This window comes from Macadamia integrifolia, chromosome 11, assembly GCF_013358625.1.
Source record: "Macadamia integrifolia cultivar HAES 741 chromosome 11, SCU_Mint_v3, whole genome shotgun sequence".
NCBI classification, from domain to species: domain Eukaryota; kingdom Viridiplantae; phylum Streptophyta; class Magnoliopsida; order Proteales; family Proteaceae; genus Macadamia; species Macadamia integrifolia.
The window spans coordinates 8,511,378-8,527,427 of record NC_056567.1 but is presented as its reverse complement, the minus strand read 5'-3'; the positions used below and the strand labels follow the sequence as shown (position 1 = coordinate 8,527,427).

Genomic DNA, 16,050 nt, shown 5'->3' with positions numbered 1-16,050 from the left:
TTCACAACCCCTGAGTTTTATCATAAAACTCCTCCAAAGCCAAAGTATAACAAATACAGAAATCCTTTCAAGGCACCTAAAAACTTCAAAGATCCAAAACCTGACAAATCTTCTCAAGGATGTTTTCGATGTGGCAAACCTGGCCATATCACCAAATTCTGCAGTCTCAAACAAAGTTAATTATTTACAAATATCCGAGCAAGATAAAACACAAATCCTTGCCCTTTTCCAAAGAACTTCATCCTCTTCTGAAGATGAAAATTACAATCTTAATCAAATTCAAGCCTCTGAGCATTCTTCCAGTTCTTCCAATAATGAGAATTTTCAAGCATGCACTTGTGATTCTCGTATTATTGGTCTCAGCTGTGAAGACTGTGTTCCCAAATCTGTCCGGATGCTCCGTGCATCACCAAATTCAAATATTTTCGATTATATCGATAGTCTGGCAGACCCTGAACATAAGAAGGCCTGCCTCGAACATCTCAGAAACAATGTTTCTACCCAAAATTCTCCTCAACCTTACAATCTCCACCAAATTATGCAGAAATTCGATAAAACATCAAAACCAGTTATTCCTGACCATTCTGGTCGGATCAAATCTCTTGAAACCACTACTACAACTTTGCAGTACGAAATAAAACATATCAAACAACAATTATCCCTTTTAAATCGACAACAAGACCAACAAGCTTCAACTTCAAATAACGAATCATTAATAAATCCCTTTGCAAATCAAGAACTTACTAAACCAAACCCTATAATTCCTGGTTTTGTGGCTACCATAACTTGTCAAAATTGGTATGTTCGCATAACCTTAGTAGCTAATGCCTCATTCAAATTTTCGGCTATTGCCTTAGTTGATTCTGATGCAAATGCCAATTGTATCAACGAAGGTGCTATACCAACCCAGTTCTATGAAAGAACCACCCAACGCCTTAACACGGCTAATGGATCTAGGTTGAATGTCCAATACAAACTTTCAAATACCCATGTCTGTAACCAAGGTCTTTGCCTACCTCAAACCTTTATTCTTACAAAAGACCTTGACCAAACCATAATCCTAGGTCAACCCTTTTTAGAAAATATTAAACCTTTCAAAATAACCCAAGATGGGATTTCTACAAAGTTTCAGGGACAAAAGATTGTTTTCCCATTCTTGCAAGCCCAGAATTCTGATACCCAAAGCGTTAACAAAATTAAGCAATTAAACTTCCTCAAAACTGAGCTTCTTCATGAAAGAATCTCTGAGTCCCTTAAAAATCCCAAAACCATTCACCAAATTAATCAAATTAAATCAAAATTTGAATCCAATCTTTGTTCTAATGTACCAGATGCCTTTTGGCATCGAAAGCAGCATGTGGTCTCCTTACCTTATGCTTCTGGGTTTTCAGATCTTCAAATACCAACCAAAGCAAGGCCAGCCCAAATGAATCAAAACCTCTTTGAAACTTGCAAAGAAGAAATCAATGACCTTCTGGCTAAAAACCTTATTCGGCCTAGTACTTCTCCTTCGAGTTGTACAGCTTTCTATGTTAACAAAGCTGCCGAAATTGAACGAGGAACCCCCAGATTAGTCGTTAATTACAAACCCTTAAATGATGCCCTGCAGTGGGTTAGGTATCCAATTCCAAATCAAAAGGACCTTTTACAGAGAATTTATCAAGCAAAAATCTTTTCCAAATTCGACATGAAGTCTGGTTTCTGGCAAATCCAGATTCATGAGAAGAATCGTTACAAAACTGCTTTCACAACTCCCTTTGGCCTGTATGAATGGAACGTAATGTCATTCGGCCTCAAAAATGCCCCTAGTGAATTTCAGAAAATCATGAATGACATCTTCAATTCTTATGGACAATTCACCATTGTTTATATTGACGATGTCCTGGTTTTCTCAAATTCTGTTGAGCAACACTTCAAACACTTACGGACTTTTTACCAAATTATTCAATCAAATGGTCTTGTTTTATAAAAAAGAAAAATGGAATTCTTCCTCACCAAAGTTAGATTCCTTGGACACTTGATTGAAAAGGGTACCCTCACCCCTATTGATCGTGCCATTACTTTTGGTGAAAAGTTCCCTGATCAAATTCTCGATAAAACCCAACTACAAAGATTCCTAGGAAGCCTAAATTACGTTCTTGATTTTCTTCCCCAAATTAGTAAGATTGTCGAGCCATTATACCTTCGGCTTAAAAAGAAACCTATTCCCTGGTCCACGGCCCAAACCACGGCCGTTCAAACTATTAAGAAATTAGTCAAAGAAATTCCCTATTTATTTATTCCTAACCCTGAGGCTTTCAAGATTATTGAAACCGATGCCTCAGAAATAGGATACGGTGGAATTCTCAAACAAAAACTTCCAAATGATAATAAAGAACAATTAGTCCAATTTACTTCTGGTATCTGGAATTCTGCCCAAAAGAATTATAGTACCATCAAAAAGGAAATCTTATCAATTGTCTTTTGCATACAAAAATTCCAAAATGCATTATTAAATAAACCATTTTTAGTTCGTGTTGATTGTAGCGCAGCTAAATATGTTTTACAAAATGATGTTTCAAATCTTGTATCAAAACAAATTTTTGCCCGATGGCAAGCTCTATTATCAATTTTTGAATTTCAAATAGAATATATTAAAGGAGAATCCAATTCTGTCCCTGACTTTCTTACCCGTGAATTCCTACAAGGCCAGACTCTTCAAATCAACCTTATCAGGATGGCTCCCCCTAAGGAGTCTACCTCCTCAAATTCTATTATCAAAACCAAATCAAGCTATGGTGCCTCAGCAGCCTCTGCACCACCATCCAACCAAATAGTTACTCGAAGCCAATCCCAGATGGCCTCTACAAATAAGCCCTATTCCCATGCTGTGGTTATTTCCTCAGCCACTGGTCCCCTCCAAACCACAAATAAGGCTAGCTCTAGCCAACAAACTACTCAAGCCAAACCTCTTCAAACAGCCCAAAGTTCTAAACTCAAAAGCCAATACCATGAAAAACTTTGCAAAGAAGACCTCTTCACTATTGAAGAACCCCTGTTCAAATATGCCGACTCACCTATCATGTTGGCACAATAAATTTTCTACAAAGGGTGGCATCACCATTCCACCTCTCCTTCAAAAACCCAAGAATTCTACGAATACATCCTTGTAGAGACTGACTCTGTCAGATTCAAACTCAATTATGACAAAAATGACCCAACTTTGGTTACACATACAACTGTAACCATATGCAAAATTCTCACTACAAGATTGGGGCAGTCACCCCCTTAATACAAGAAGTTTCTCAAATACCTTTTCTCCACAAATTTTTACATATTTTGATTACCAGGACGCCTGGTTCAAAGCTCTCTGCTTCAACCGCCACTCTTGGTTCTTCTAATTTGAGTACAGATTCAATAACCAAACTCCTCTCTGGTTTCCCAAATGGTGGGATCAATATGGTCCAATGATTGAAATCTTGCCGCCACAAATCCAAGATTCCTTCCAAATATTTTGTCAAAACACAACTATCCAACCACATCGACCTGACCTTCTTCGGTTCTTTCGCCATTGCCGATTGGCATGGATACTGTTCTGGGAATATCAAATTTATGACTACCAGGTACCTGACTGAGTTGCTCCAGTTCTCTGCCGATCCTTCAACGTCAAATGGTGGGATAATTGTGACGTCTCTAAATGTGAAAGGACATCCCTCATCAAAAGCCTCACAGGTCTCAAACCTGTCCCAACAATCCAAAGCACATCAAAGTCAAGTGTCAAAAGTGAGAAGGAAGCCCTTCTGACCCGATTAGCTGAGCTCGGTTCCGACTCAGAAGGTGATGCAGGCTCCAGTGATGGTGCATACAGCCTCAAATCTATCAAAGGATCCATTCCTGCCCACGAGCTCTGCTATGGGCAAGATCCATATGAGGATGATCCTGATTATGAGCCTGCCAGCTCCAAGGCATCCTCCTCTAGCAAATTCAAAGAAGTAATCTCCCGAAGATCTCGTCGGGCTACAAAATCAAAGTCTTCCTCGACCAAACCATGAATTAGTCCTTAACGTCTGCTAAGACGGTTATAAATTAGCCGACCAGTATAGTCGGAAAACATACCTAGTCAAATAACCTCGGACAACCTGTTAAGGAAAAGAGGTACTGTTATTGTCTCAGGTCAAAAGACAGTCCGGCTGAAACAAATAGGATACAAACCTCTTGATCAAACCATTACGGAGAACAGTGTCCTTGACACGTGGAATGCCGTGGTAAGATCATTGAAGATTCCAAATCTATTGTCAACAGCAACCCTATCAAATATTCCAAATCATTTGTTGACAGCAACTCCAACTTTCGGCGCCAATAGTTCCTCAACTGTCGGCAGCAACTGTTTACTCCAAATTACAAATTCAAGTGCACAGTTCCAAATAGTGATAATTAAAATAGTACCTAATTTGGTACAGTACCAAATGAAATCCAAATGTTATCCAAACTCACATGTAATTCAAATGAGCCTCCTTGTATTATAAAAGGAACATCACCCCATCACCCAAAGCACTTGAAAAATTCTCAAACTTATAAAATTAGAACTTAGAGAGAGAAGCTCCGAAGCAAGCTTTGTCCTCACAAGTTCTTCCAAGATCTCCAAAGTACTCCGCCAGACCTCCAAGTACTCCGGCGGACTTCAACAACAGGCTCCGATCATCTCAAGTCTGATCGTCCTCCAAAGGTTAGCTACCCACAGCTCAAAGACTCTTCAGACCAAACAACCTTCTTCTTCTCAAACCTTCCAACCCAAGCCTATCCAAAGACCCAAGAACTTTGGATCAAAATCTCCAAATATTGTAAACTTTATTTTCAAATATATTACTTTTGATTGCATTATTAGCTTCCTGCATACAGCAGCTTCTTGTTCTATCCTCAGATCAAAGCCTACAGTCGCGCCTCTTGATTCTGAGAAATAGATCTAGTTAAGCAACTTTTATTTTATTTTAAGTTTATGATTTTGTTCTTTATTTATTTATTTTAATTTCAGCACGGTCTGGTTCTAAATAAGGTATCGCACCTATCTTAGTGTAACTCTCCTTGCTAGATCGGAGTACGGTATTGCACCTATCTCGTCCTGATTGCCATACAGAACCAGGAGATCCATATTTCCCTAGATTTTGGTATATCTCGATCCTGTAATCTGGTATACCTTACTTAGAACTAATTCGTGCTGAATTAAATAAATAAACAAATAAAGAACAAGACCATGAACTTAAGAATAAAATAAAAGTTGCTTAACTAGATCTATTTCTCAGAATCAAGAGGCGCGACTGTAGGCTTTGATCTGAGGATAGAACAAGAAGCTGTTGTATGCAGGAAGCTAATAATGCAATCAAAAGTAATATATTTGAAAATAAAGTTTACAATATTTGGAGATTTTGATCCAAAGTTCTTAGGTCTTTGGATAGGCTTGGGTTGGAAGGTTTGAGAAGAAGAAGGTTGTTTGGTCTGAAGAGTCTTTAAGCTGTGGGTAGCTAACCTTCGGAGGACGATCAGACTTGAGATGATCAGAGCCTGTTGTTGAAGTCCACCGGAGTACTTGGAGGTCTGACGGAGTACTTTGGAGATCTTGGAAGAACTTGTGAGGACAAAGCTTGCTTCGGAGCTTCTCTCTCTAAGTTCTAATTTTACAAGTTTGAGAATTTTTTCAAGTGCTTTGGGTGATAGGGTGATGCTCCTTTTATAATACAAGGAGGCTCATTTGAATTACATGTGAGTTTGGATAACATTTGGATTTCATTTGGTACTATACCAAATTAGGTACTATTTTAATTATCACTATTTGGAACTGTGCACTTGAATTTGTAATTTGGAGTAAACAGTTGCTGTCGACAGTTGAGGAACTATTGGCGCCGAAAGTTGGAGTTGCTGTCAACAAATGATTTGGAATCTTTGATAGGGTTGTTGTTGACCATAGATTTGGAATCTTCAATGATCTTACCACGGCATTCCACGTGTCAATGACTGTTCTCCGTAATGGTTTGATCAAGAGGTTTGTATCCTATTTGTTTCAGCCGGATATTGGCCGGACTGTCATTTGACCTGAGACAGTAACAGTACCTCCCTTCCTTAACAGGTCGTCCGAGGTTATTTGACTAGGTATGTTTTTCGACTATACCGGTCGGCTAATTTATAACCGTCTTAGCAGACGTTAAGGACCAATTCATGGTTTGGTCGAGGAAGAATTTGATTTTGTAGCCCGACAAGATCTTCGGGAGATTACTTCTTTGAATTTGCTGGACGAGATCTTCGGGAGATTCCAACTATAACGGTAGAATTGGTTTCGTAAGTTCCATAGACAATATTTTGGCTGGATTGGATACCAACAAGATTTGAGACCAGAGGAGGTGTCCTAGTTTGGTTAATCCATTACCTATATCGGAAGAAGTCAATGCATCAGAGCATGACCTTCTAGAGCTTTGATAAACAGGAGGGTGAGTTTGTCGATTGAACCGAATGGAAACTAGTCCGTCTAAATCTTGGGAAATAGATCGGATGCTAGTGTTAGAAACTTGAGGGGGAATTGCAGTCGTTTGCAGCTGCCATTCCTCAGGGAAAGTAATATCTTCCCAACGACAAAGTTTTGGATAAACAACTTGACCCCGAATACAATCAGTTTCAAGGTAAAGGGTTTGGCCTTTTGAAGATGTCCGTTTGGCACAGGGTTGGACAGATTTCATAGCTTTGAATTTTATAAGATGGATGATGGAAATAGGAATGGTTCCATGCATCAGTTTGTAACCGTGGGTTTTGAGATTTAGTTTGAGTGAATGTAAAATATTTGGGTCCTCAAGGGCTATGGACATATTTGGGTAGACATTGAAATGGACAGGTCCATAACAAAGGCTAGTTTCAATGGCTCCTACTAGGGAATCATTGAATTCAAGGAATCTTTGGTCACGAAGGGCTAACAACATGGAAGTGTGGAGTCCTTCTCGGTGAAGAGGTTTGATGGCCACTTGGACTAATCCAATATGGACATAATTATATTTGTGATCTTTGTATAATTCTTGTAAGGTGTTTGAATTAAAAAGTTGAATTTCTTGTGTTTGAGGGATGAAATTAATGGTTTGTTCTACAGTATTGACTGTTTCGAGGCCGAACCAGTCTCGATCATAGATGTCATTTCTTGAGATTTTTGGCATATCCCAGCTTTGAAGTCATCGGTCTATTCTTGTGGTTTGTTCATCATAATTGAGCACATTAGAACTTGTGCTCGCCTCACTTGCCGATCTCATCGACATAGAGCGGGGTAAACGATTCATAATTTGAGATATCTTAAACTAGGGGTAACCACCTAGATCTAAGTTTTAAAATGGTATTTCCAACATAACTTGGGCACAAACGTGGTCTTACACTCATTTGCCACTCCTCCCAAGAGTCCAAAGGCATATACCGCGTCGAAAAACTTAAGAAATAAAATGATTACACAAAAGGAAAGAAATCTGCAAAGAAGTAAACCGAATCCACCACCACCGTGGCTCTGATACCAGATTACAAGTATGCTAGCACCCATTGTGTCTATCTCTCTCTTCCTTTTTTCTGAAATGACCTTCATATCCTTCCTGAATGATACTCTATCATGTGTTCCTATTGGTGCTATCTGCTAGCATACTTGATATCGACGGCATACCTATCCCTCTCCCTATATATATATATATATCATAATCAAGGGAAAGGGAGGGGGGAAAATACCTTGGAATCAACTTGTGATGATGTCCCACCATCAGTTGAAAGCTGATTTAAATCATCATAATCATCGTCGTCATCATAGATCCTTCTAACATAGTCTTTCGAACCCTGGGTAGTATTATAGTAAAAAAATGAAAACAATCCATGTGAGGAACAATACTTTCAGAGAGAGAGGACATACAGCAATTCTAATAGCTGCAAAAATCTCCACCCAAAAAGAAACGTAGTTAAATAAGATGGCGAACTAGCAGAAGATGGACTTGATATACTAACCTGGGAAAAAATTGACTTTATGAGTTCTTCATCCTCTTCTTCCAATTTCTTCTCCTGTCAAGCACATAAATAATTTAGCAGAGTCGGCCATTTAAAACTTAATTCAGCACTCGAAAACTACAATGACAAAATTAGTTTGGCAATGAAACAATAAATACAACAACAAACATAACCTTATCCCAACTTAATGGGGTCCTACATGGATCCGATATGGTCTAAAGATTATTCCACTTCATCAGTTATCCCAAGTATATGAGTTCCAAAAATATCCAAAGTAAGTTTGTCAGGTTTCACTAGGGCAGGTAGACGAACAAGGGATCTTCACCTTAGTCCTCAAGAACTCAAACCTTTCTTTAATGGATATTCCAATTTTGTAGATTAATGGCACATGTACAATGGGAACCTAATTTAAAGAGGCATGATGACAATAAGATTCCAAGTTATATAATGGAAACTTACTTTAACCGCACCCTAGTGATAAGGTGTGGTGATGATCATAAAAAGACAAGGAGATTGATGCACTTGCATGTGCCTGGTTGGACTGACATGAGTCCCGATTTGGAATCCTAGACTGAGACAAACCCAACCCAACCCGAGTAAGACTCGGGATAAAATTCCTTCTTAAATTGTCTCTGATTTGGTGTTGGTATAATTTTATGTGATTGGTTTAGATATGTAGGATTTCTGTTCCAGTAGTAGTTTCCTAGTTTCTTCAGTTTTGATTTTCAGAATAAGTAGGAGATTATGAGTTTTTCTTATTTATATCCATGCAACCATCAGATGAAGGGCAGAGTTGAATATTGAAAAGTTGATCCTTGGCTTGGATCTGAGCCTTCTTCCCACAGGTTAGTTCCCCCGGTTACTTCTCTTCCTCCTTTCTTTATTTCTTCAATTTTTTTTTTTTTTCCCGGGGGGGGGGGGGTGTCCTCTCCGTATCCTTCTTCCCTTTTCTTATTATGTTCTGTTCTTATTTCTGCTACTGCAGAATCAGTCGGGCTGAGACAGATTTCATCGATTTCGCTCATCCCTAACTCTTCACTTTCGATCTGGTTGCAGATACTTGGTGTGGATTGTGAGATAATCTCCTTTGACAAGACCTGCTCTGTTTACAACTTTTTTCTGAACTAGTTCAAGTTCAGAAAAATGGACCATGTTGATGAATATACATATGGATGGCATGCACCTCTTGGGCCCAATTGGTGGGTTGATTTCCTAAGGTTGCTTTAGCAAAAAGGAATGTACAGTAGAATTAGGTATTACAGTTGGAAAAATGGTTTTTATAGGGAAGTGTGGCTTCCACGCCCAGACAAAGGGGGGTGTGAAATGACCGGCCCACAACCATGAAATAGAAAATGACATCTTTGTTGATGCTTCCTTGTCGCTCCCATTGGCCCTCACACACGTAGGAGCCGCAGTCCCTTGTAGGAAACACTTCCAGATTTTATTTTTATTTGATTGAGGCATAATTGTCAAAGCGTTGGGCAGCGTTCAAGCAGTTTGTGATGGGGACATCAAAGTGTACAGGCGCAAGAAGAAGAAGAAGCAGCCATCTTTGTGGCTGGAAGAATAGAAAGAAGAAGAAGAAAAAGGAGGAAGAAGGAAAGCTCGATCCAGCCATTCCAACGCTGGATCGAGCCCCTTTCTCTTTCCAGATTTTAGTAGATCTTGTGGGCCCCATTATTAGTTTAGTAGTTTATTTGTAGTATATTCTTTTCCTTGTTAATCTTTTAATTAATTAGGAAACTACTTTATTGGTTGATTAGTTTTTAGAAAGTCTTTATTTACTAGTCAATTGACTCTTTTTTTTTTTTAGTAACTAAATTGATATTTATGTAATGGCTTAGGCCACGGTTCAAGTAATGAATGTTAATTGAAAAAAAAGGCTAAGAGCAAACCCCGAACCCCCTCACGGTTCTCTCTCTCTCGTTTTCTCACTTTTCTCTCTCGCCTCTTTCCTCTCTTACTCTCTCGGCTCTCTCTTCTCTCTTCTTTCTTGTCTCGCCTCCCTCTCTTTCTTTTCAATCTTATTTTTTTTTTCTGCCGCTGTTTTGTTACTGCTGACCTCCCCTATCGATGCTCACTGTTGCTGCTACATACTACTGCCGCTACAATACTGCTGCTGCTGCACACTGCTGCCTTTACCTTACTGCTGCTGCTACATACTGCTGCCGTTACAATACTGCTGTTGCTGCACGCTGCTGCCATTACCTCACTGCTGCTGCTATACACTGCTGCCATTACATCACTGCTACTACTACTCTCGGTTGTTGTTTACCCTCCGCTGGTGCTGATCTCTCTACAATCGGATGGATTTATCTTCATCAACTAAAGGTAAACTGCAACCTCTTTTTTTTTGGAGGACTTTGATCTCTTCTTCTCTCCTCAGATTTGAACAGCGGTATGGTAAAGCATTAAACTAAACCCTCCCCACCTCCATTAATCCCTATTATATATTGCAACCCATTGACGTTGAAACCTGCCTTTGACCTTTGTTTATGCCTATTTTTACCGATTGTTTAAGTTGTTTCGTCACTGTTATATCTCCAAAGAACCCTTGCTGATTTTCTACTTTAGTTGATTGCTAGAGGATATCGATTGTTTGCATATCTAATTTGGGTGTCTAGATGGATTTGTGCTGAACCTAATATTCATATGTCGTTTGTTCCCTTCACCATGTCCCCACTTGAAACTTGAGTAAGAATTTATGTGTTTTTCCATCTAAATTATTATTGTTTTTGGCTACTTTGTTTATTAGTCTCGTTTTATCTTGCATGTTTAATCGTGTTTGCTGAGATTCTTTGGTCCTATCTACCTAAGCCCCTTGAGTTAACCCTACCTAGTTAGTTAATCTTGTAGGAGACCTAGTCACCTAGGAACCCCCTACATCAGTTTGTCTCGGTGCACTGGCTGTCACCTTGCAGCAAGGCTCTAGTCTAGCACTTATTTATGCCAAATATCTTCTATTTAAGAAATCATCCATAAATAAGCAAATAACCTCCTATTTGAATCCAATAAAAATAACTTCAAAATCAAATTTCAAAAGTATAAAAAGTCAACCCCCAGTCCAAGAACAAAAACTAGAAATGTTGGGGCAACTTTCAACTTTCAAATGTTGGGGTTTTTCATTTAGGCAATTTTAACATAATTAGTGCACTTTAAAATAAGTTTGACCGGAATATAACTGTCATTACAACTCAGGTTTACGTAATCTTAAGACTCGATGGAAAGCTAGTTTCAAGTTCTGCCTAATACAAAAAGTCTCAGACTCATGTAAAAATAAAATCACTTAATTAGTAAAATTATTAGAGAAACAAGAACATTTCTCTAAATATTGATTTTTTTATGATTTGATGTGACTTAATGTTGGTTTTATATTATTTGATGTTGATTTTAGATGATATAAGGTATATATAGCATACTAAGTAATGTTAGAAAAGAGAAAAAAAAATACAGTTGGGCACCTTGGTTGCCTAAGTGCTTAGAAACCCCTCCACTGCCTTGGGTAGCCTAGGCGCCTCGACAACTATGATTTGAAGGAAGGCTAGAGGAAGAGATTGCTTGATGGAAGCAACAGGAGACGATGATCAAGGGAACATCGGTGGTGATGATCATTCGATGATCAGATACAATGATCAAGAGAACATCAGAGGCGTTGATCGCTTGGATGAAGCGGAAAAATTTCAATAGAAATTTTTATCTTATTATTTTCCTATGTAATCATTATTTTGGATGTAATTTATATTTGCATTACCACTTAATAAGTTGAGTGGGAGTTCATGGAATCAGAGTAACTTTCATATAATAAGAAGTCAACTTGACTTTGGATGCCATCCCATAACCACTGGTAAGAAATGTGTCACGATATGGGGGGGTTTGTCCTTATCGTGGTTAGTTGTTGACTTTATCTTTGGTTTATCGTTTCTTAGTTAGACTTAGGCTAGTACTCTTCTTCCTAAATTGGTTAGATAAGGATTTTAGTTTCCTATTTCAACAAGCTCTCAAACTGTAAGTTTTTTAGTTTTGATTATTATAAATACACAATGAGGGGACTGCCATACAAATCGGCTGCTTCTCTCCTTGCAGTCTCTCTTCTTCTCTCTCAATCTCTTTCTTTCTTCTCTCTTCTCTCAAGTTACTGGTGACAGATCATGAGTCTGTAGCGTGGTATCAGAGTTGTAACCAGCACCTGATTGTCTCATCGATTTTCCGTTTTGAGAATCTATTTAGGTTTCAGGTCTGAAGAAAGAAACCCCATTTCAAATAAGAACTAGGGTGTTTCGTATGGGTACCTAAATTGATTCCTCTGATACTAATGCTGAATCGATTTCCATGCTGCTTCGATTTTTGTTTAGCTGCTTCGTTTGCCATATTCTGCAACCAGGTGCAGTAGCGATAGCAACGGTGGATTTTCCTAGCTCACTTATCTTGGTGAAAGACTGAAGGGTTTCGTCTGTTAATAGATTTGCTTCTGAATCAATAACTCTACTTGGCGTTTGCATCAGTGTTGGTTTTATCCTGTGCTGCTGCCAGTCAATTACTCAGATGATATACCTCTGCTGATTTTATTGTCGTTTCTGCTATTTCTGGAAGACATTCGATGGAGTCGATTGCTGTTTATCGTTCTGTTTTCACCTAATCAAATCTGTTATTTTCGAACCAGTGTCACAAGCTTCTCTTTGCCTCTGCTAATGTCGTTGTTGGCTACTGATTTGCTGTTTGCAGGTCTAGTTGTTGATCCCACAATCGAACTACTGGTGGCAGATTTTCCATCATGGTTTTTGGCTGGAGGTAAGGGACGACTGACATGTCCCACGATTTGTGCTTCTTTAATTAAACCCTATTTCCCATATTACCCACCCCCTCTTGTGCCTTTACTCTTTTATGTCCCTAGTTCAACTTCAGTTCATATTATACCCTTATATTCTACTCTCTTTTATTAAATCATAATTGCCTCACATGTCCCATATCATGTTTGGTAAGCAGAACCACTATTCTTTTGGATCTTAATTCATTTAATGCTTCTTTTCCAGGTTTGCCCCTATCTCTTACTCCTACTTNAATAGCGACGATTGGCGACGAACTAATATTTTCATCACCTACACATGTCATCAGGGCAAGAACTGCCGCGTCGCCATAGACAACGGGAGTTGCATGAATGTGGTCGCCAAGAGCGCTGTTGCTCGAATGGGCCTCAAACCTGAACCCCACCCCAAGCCTTACAAGGTTGCCTGGGTTGATCAGTCCACCATTCCCGTAAATCTGAGGTGTCTAGTTCCCCTACATTTTGCAGGATCGAGTGTGGTGTGATGTCCAAGAGATGGATGTTGCCCACATCATTCTAGGTAGGCCCTGGTTATATGACCGGGATGTCACCAATTACGGGAAGTCTAACACCTATGTCTTTGAGTTCAAAGGGAAGAATATCAGACTGACACCCAGTCCCCCTAGGGAAGTTAGGGTTCCAGAACACAAGGGAAGTACATCCAAACACGCCCCCACCAAAACACTCAACATTTTAAATCAACAACAATTTGAAGGAGAGTGTCACGAGTCAGGGGTGATTTATGCTCTAGTTGCCGTACAGAGTAATACCGATAGGTCATGCTTATTCACTGAGGCTCCTAGAGAAGTGCAACCCTTGTTGAGGAAATTCGAGAGGTTATTCCCTGAGGAACTACCTGATGAGTTACCGCCTATGTGTGACATCCAGCACGCTATTGACTTGGTTCCAGGATCCTCTCTCCCGAACTTACCCCATTACCGAATGAATCCCAAAGAACACGCCGAACTCAAACGGCAAGTGGATGAACTGTTACAAAAGGGATTCATTAGGGAAAGCCTTAGCCCGTGTGCTGTACCTGCCTTGCTCACGCTAAAGAAAGATGGCACCTGGCGTATGTGTGTTGATAGTAGGGCCATCAATAAGATCACCATCAAGTATAGGTTCCCTATCCCTAGGCTTGATGACATGTTGGATATGATGGCCAACTCTTCGATCTTTTCGAAGATTGATCTCAAGAGCGGGTACCACCAGATTAGGGTCAGACCTTGAGATGAGTGGAAGACAGCCTTCAAGACGAAGGATGGCCTCTTTGAGTGGTTAGTCATACCTTTTGGCTTGTCAAATGCACCTAGCACTTTCATGAGAGTAATGAATCAAGTGTTTCAACCATTCATTGGCAAGTTCCTTGTGGTTTACTTTGATGACATCTTCATCTATAGTAAGACCCCGTCTTCCCACTTGGATCACTTACAGAAGGTTTTTCATGTGCTCTCACAAGAGAAACTCTTTGTCAACCTCAAGAAGTGCACCTTCATGAGTGATCAAGTCATCTTCCTGGGATTTGTTGTGTCAGCTCAGGGAGTATCTGCTAACCCTAAGAAAGTGAGGGAGATTGTAGAGTGGCCTGAGCCAACTAACATTCATGAGGTACGAAGCTTCCATGGTTTAGCCACTTTCTACAGAAGGTTCATCTACCGGTTTAGTTCCATTATGTCTCCTATCACCGATTGCATGAAAAGGAGTTTCAATGGACTAAGAGTGCTACGAAGGCCTTTAATGAGATTAAAAAGCTTATGACTGAAGCTCCAGTCCTGCGCCTCCCAGATTTCTCTAAGGTCTTCGAAGTTAACTATGATGCATCTGGTATTGGGATAGGTGGTGTCCCAGGACAAAAGGGTCACCCTGTTGCCTATTTTAGTGAGAAGCTTAATGAAGCTAGGCAACGATATTCTACATACGACAAGGAATTCTATGCGGTTGTCCAATCATTGCGCTATTTGCGACATTACCTTTTACCGCAAGAATTCGTACTATTCTCTGACCACCAAACTCTGAGGTACCTTAGTGCCCAAAAGAAACTCAATCAGAGGCATGCCAAGTGGGTTGAGTTTCTCCAAGAGTACACTTTTGTACTCAAGCACAGGCCTGGTGTCGAGAATACTGCTGCAAATGCACTGAGCCGGGTGAACATGTTCCTCAATCGCACCAATGCTAGGAGTCGGGCTAATGTGCTACTCTAAGCAATGAGTGTAGAGGTTGTAGGGTTCGAGCGAGTCAAGGACTAATACCCCACTTGTCCTGATTTTAATGAGTCATTCACTTCCTTGAGTGAAGGCAACCCAGTCAACCGCTCGGACTACCTACTTAGAGAGGGCTTTCTTTTTAAAGGAAGCAAGTTGTGCATTCCCAGGACTTCACTCCGAGATTTCCTGATCTGGGAATTGCATGTTGGGGGAGTCGTTGGCCACTTCAATCGCGATAAGACCATAACCCTCGTTGAGGACCAAAGAAATTGAGGAAATCCTTGATGAGAGGGTTGTGTCCACACACACTGGAGGTTCTAGAGAGTTCTTGGTCAAGTGGCATGGACGTCCGGAAATTGACAACACCTGGATGACAATGCAAGAAGCCCAACAACTCAACCCAGACCTACTTGAGTATTACATGAGCTTTAATTCACCAGAGGTGAATTCTTCCAGGCCGGGGAGAGTTGATGGGGACATCAAAGTTTACAGGCGCAAAAAGAAGAAGCAGCCATCTTTGTGGCTGGAAGAATAGAAAGAAGAAGAAGAAAAGGGAGGAAGAAGGAAAGCTCGATCCAGCCATTCCAACGCTGGATCGAGCCCCTTTCTCTTTCCAGATTTTAGTAGATCTTGTGGGCCCCATTAGTTATTAGTTTAGTAGTTTATTTGTAGTATATTCTTTTCCTTGTTAATCTTTTAATTAATTAGGAAACTACTTTATTGGTTGATTAGTTTTTAGAAAGTCTTTATTTACTAGTCAATTAACTCTTTTTTATTTTTAGTAACTAGATTGATATTTATGTAATGGCTTAGGTCACGGTTGAAGGAATGGATGTTAATTGAAAAAAAGGCTAAGAGCAAACCCCCAACCCCTCACGGTTCTCTCTCTCTCTCGTTTTCTCACTTTTCTCTCTCGCCTCTTTCCTCTCTTACTCTCTCGGCTCTCTCTTCTCTCTTCTTTCTTGTCTCGCCTCCCTCTCTTTCTTTTCAATCTTATTTTTTTTTTCTGCCGCTGTTTTGTTACTGCTGACCTCC

General features: G+C 39.9%; 1 protein-coding gene across 3 annotated transcripts in view; it reads right to left on the bottom strand.

Annotated features, from left to right (window-relative positions):
- Positions 1-16,050, bottom strand: part of LOC122093172 (splicing factor YJU2) — a 42,678-nt gene that overhangs the window by 5,375 nt on the left and 21,253 nt on the right. For all 3 annotated transcript variants that reach the window (XM_042663452.1, XM_042663451.1, XM_042663450.1), the window contains 2 exons: positions 7,990-8,043; positions 7,720-7,824 (listed from right to left, as the gene is read on the bottom strand). In XM_042663452.1, the coding sequence (XP_042519386.1) occupies positions 7,720-7,824; positions 7,990-8,043 (159 nt within the window). The remainder of the gene's footprint in view (positions 1-7,719; positions 7,825-7,989; positions 8,044-16,050) is intronic.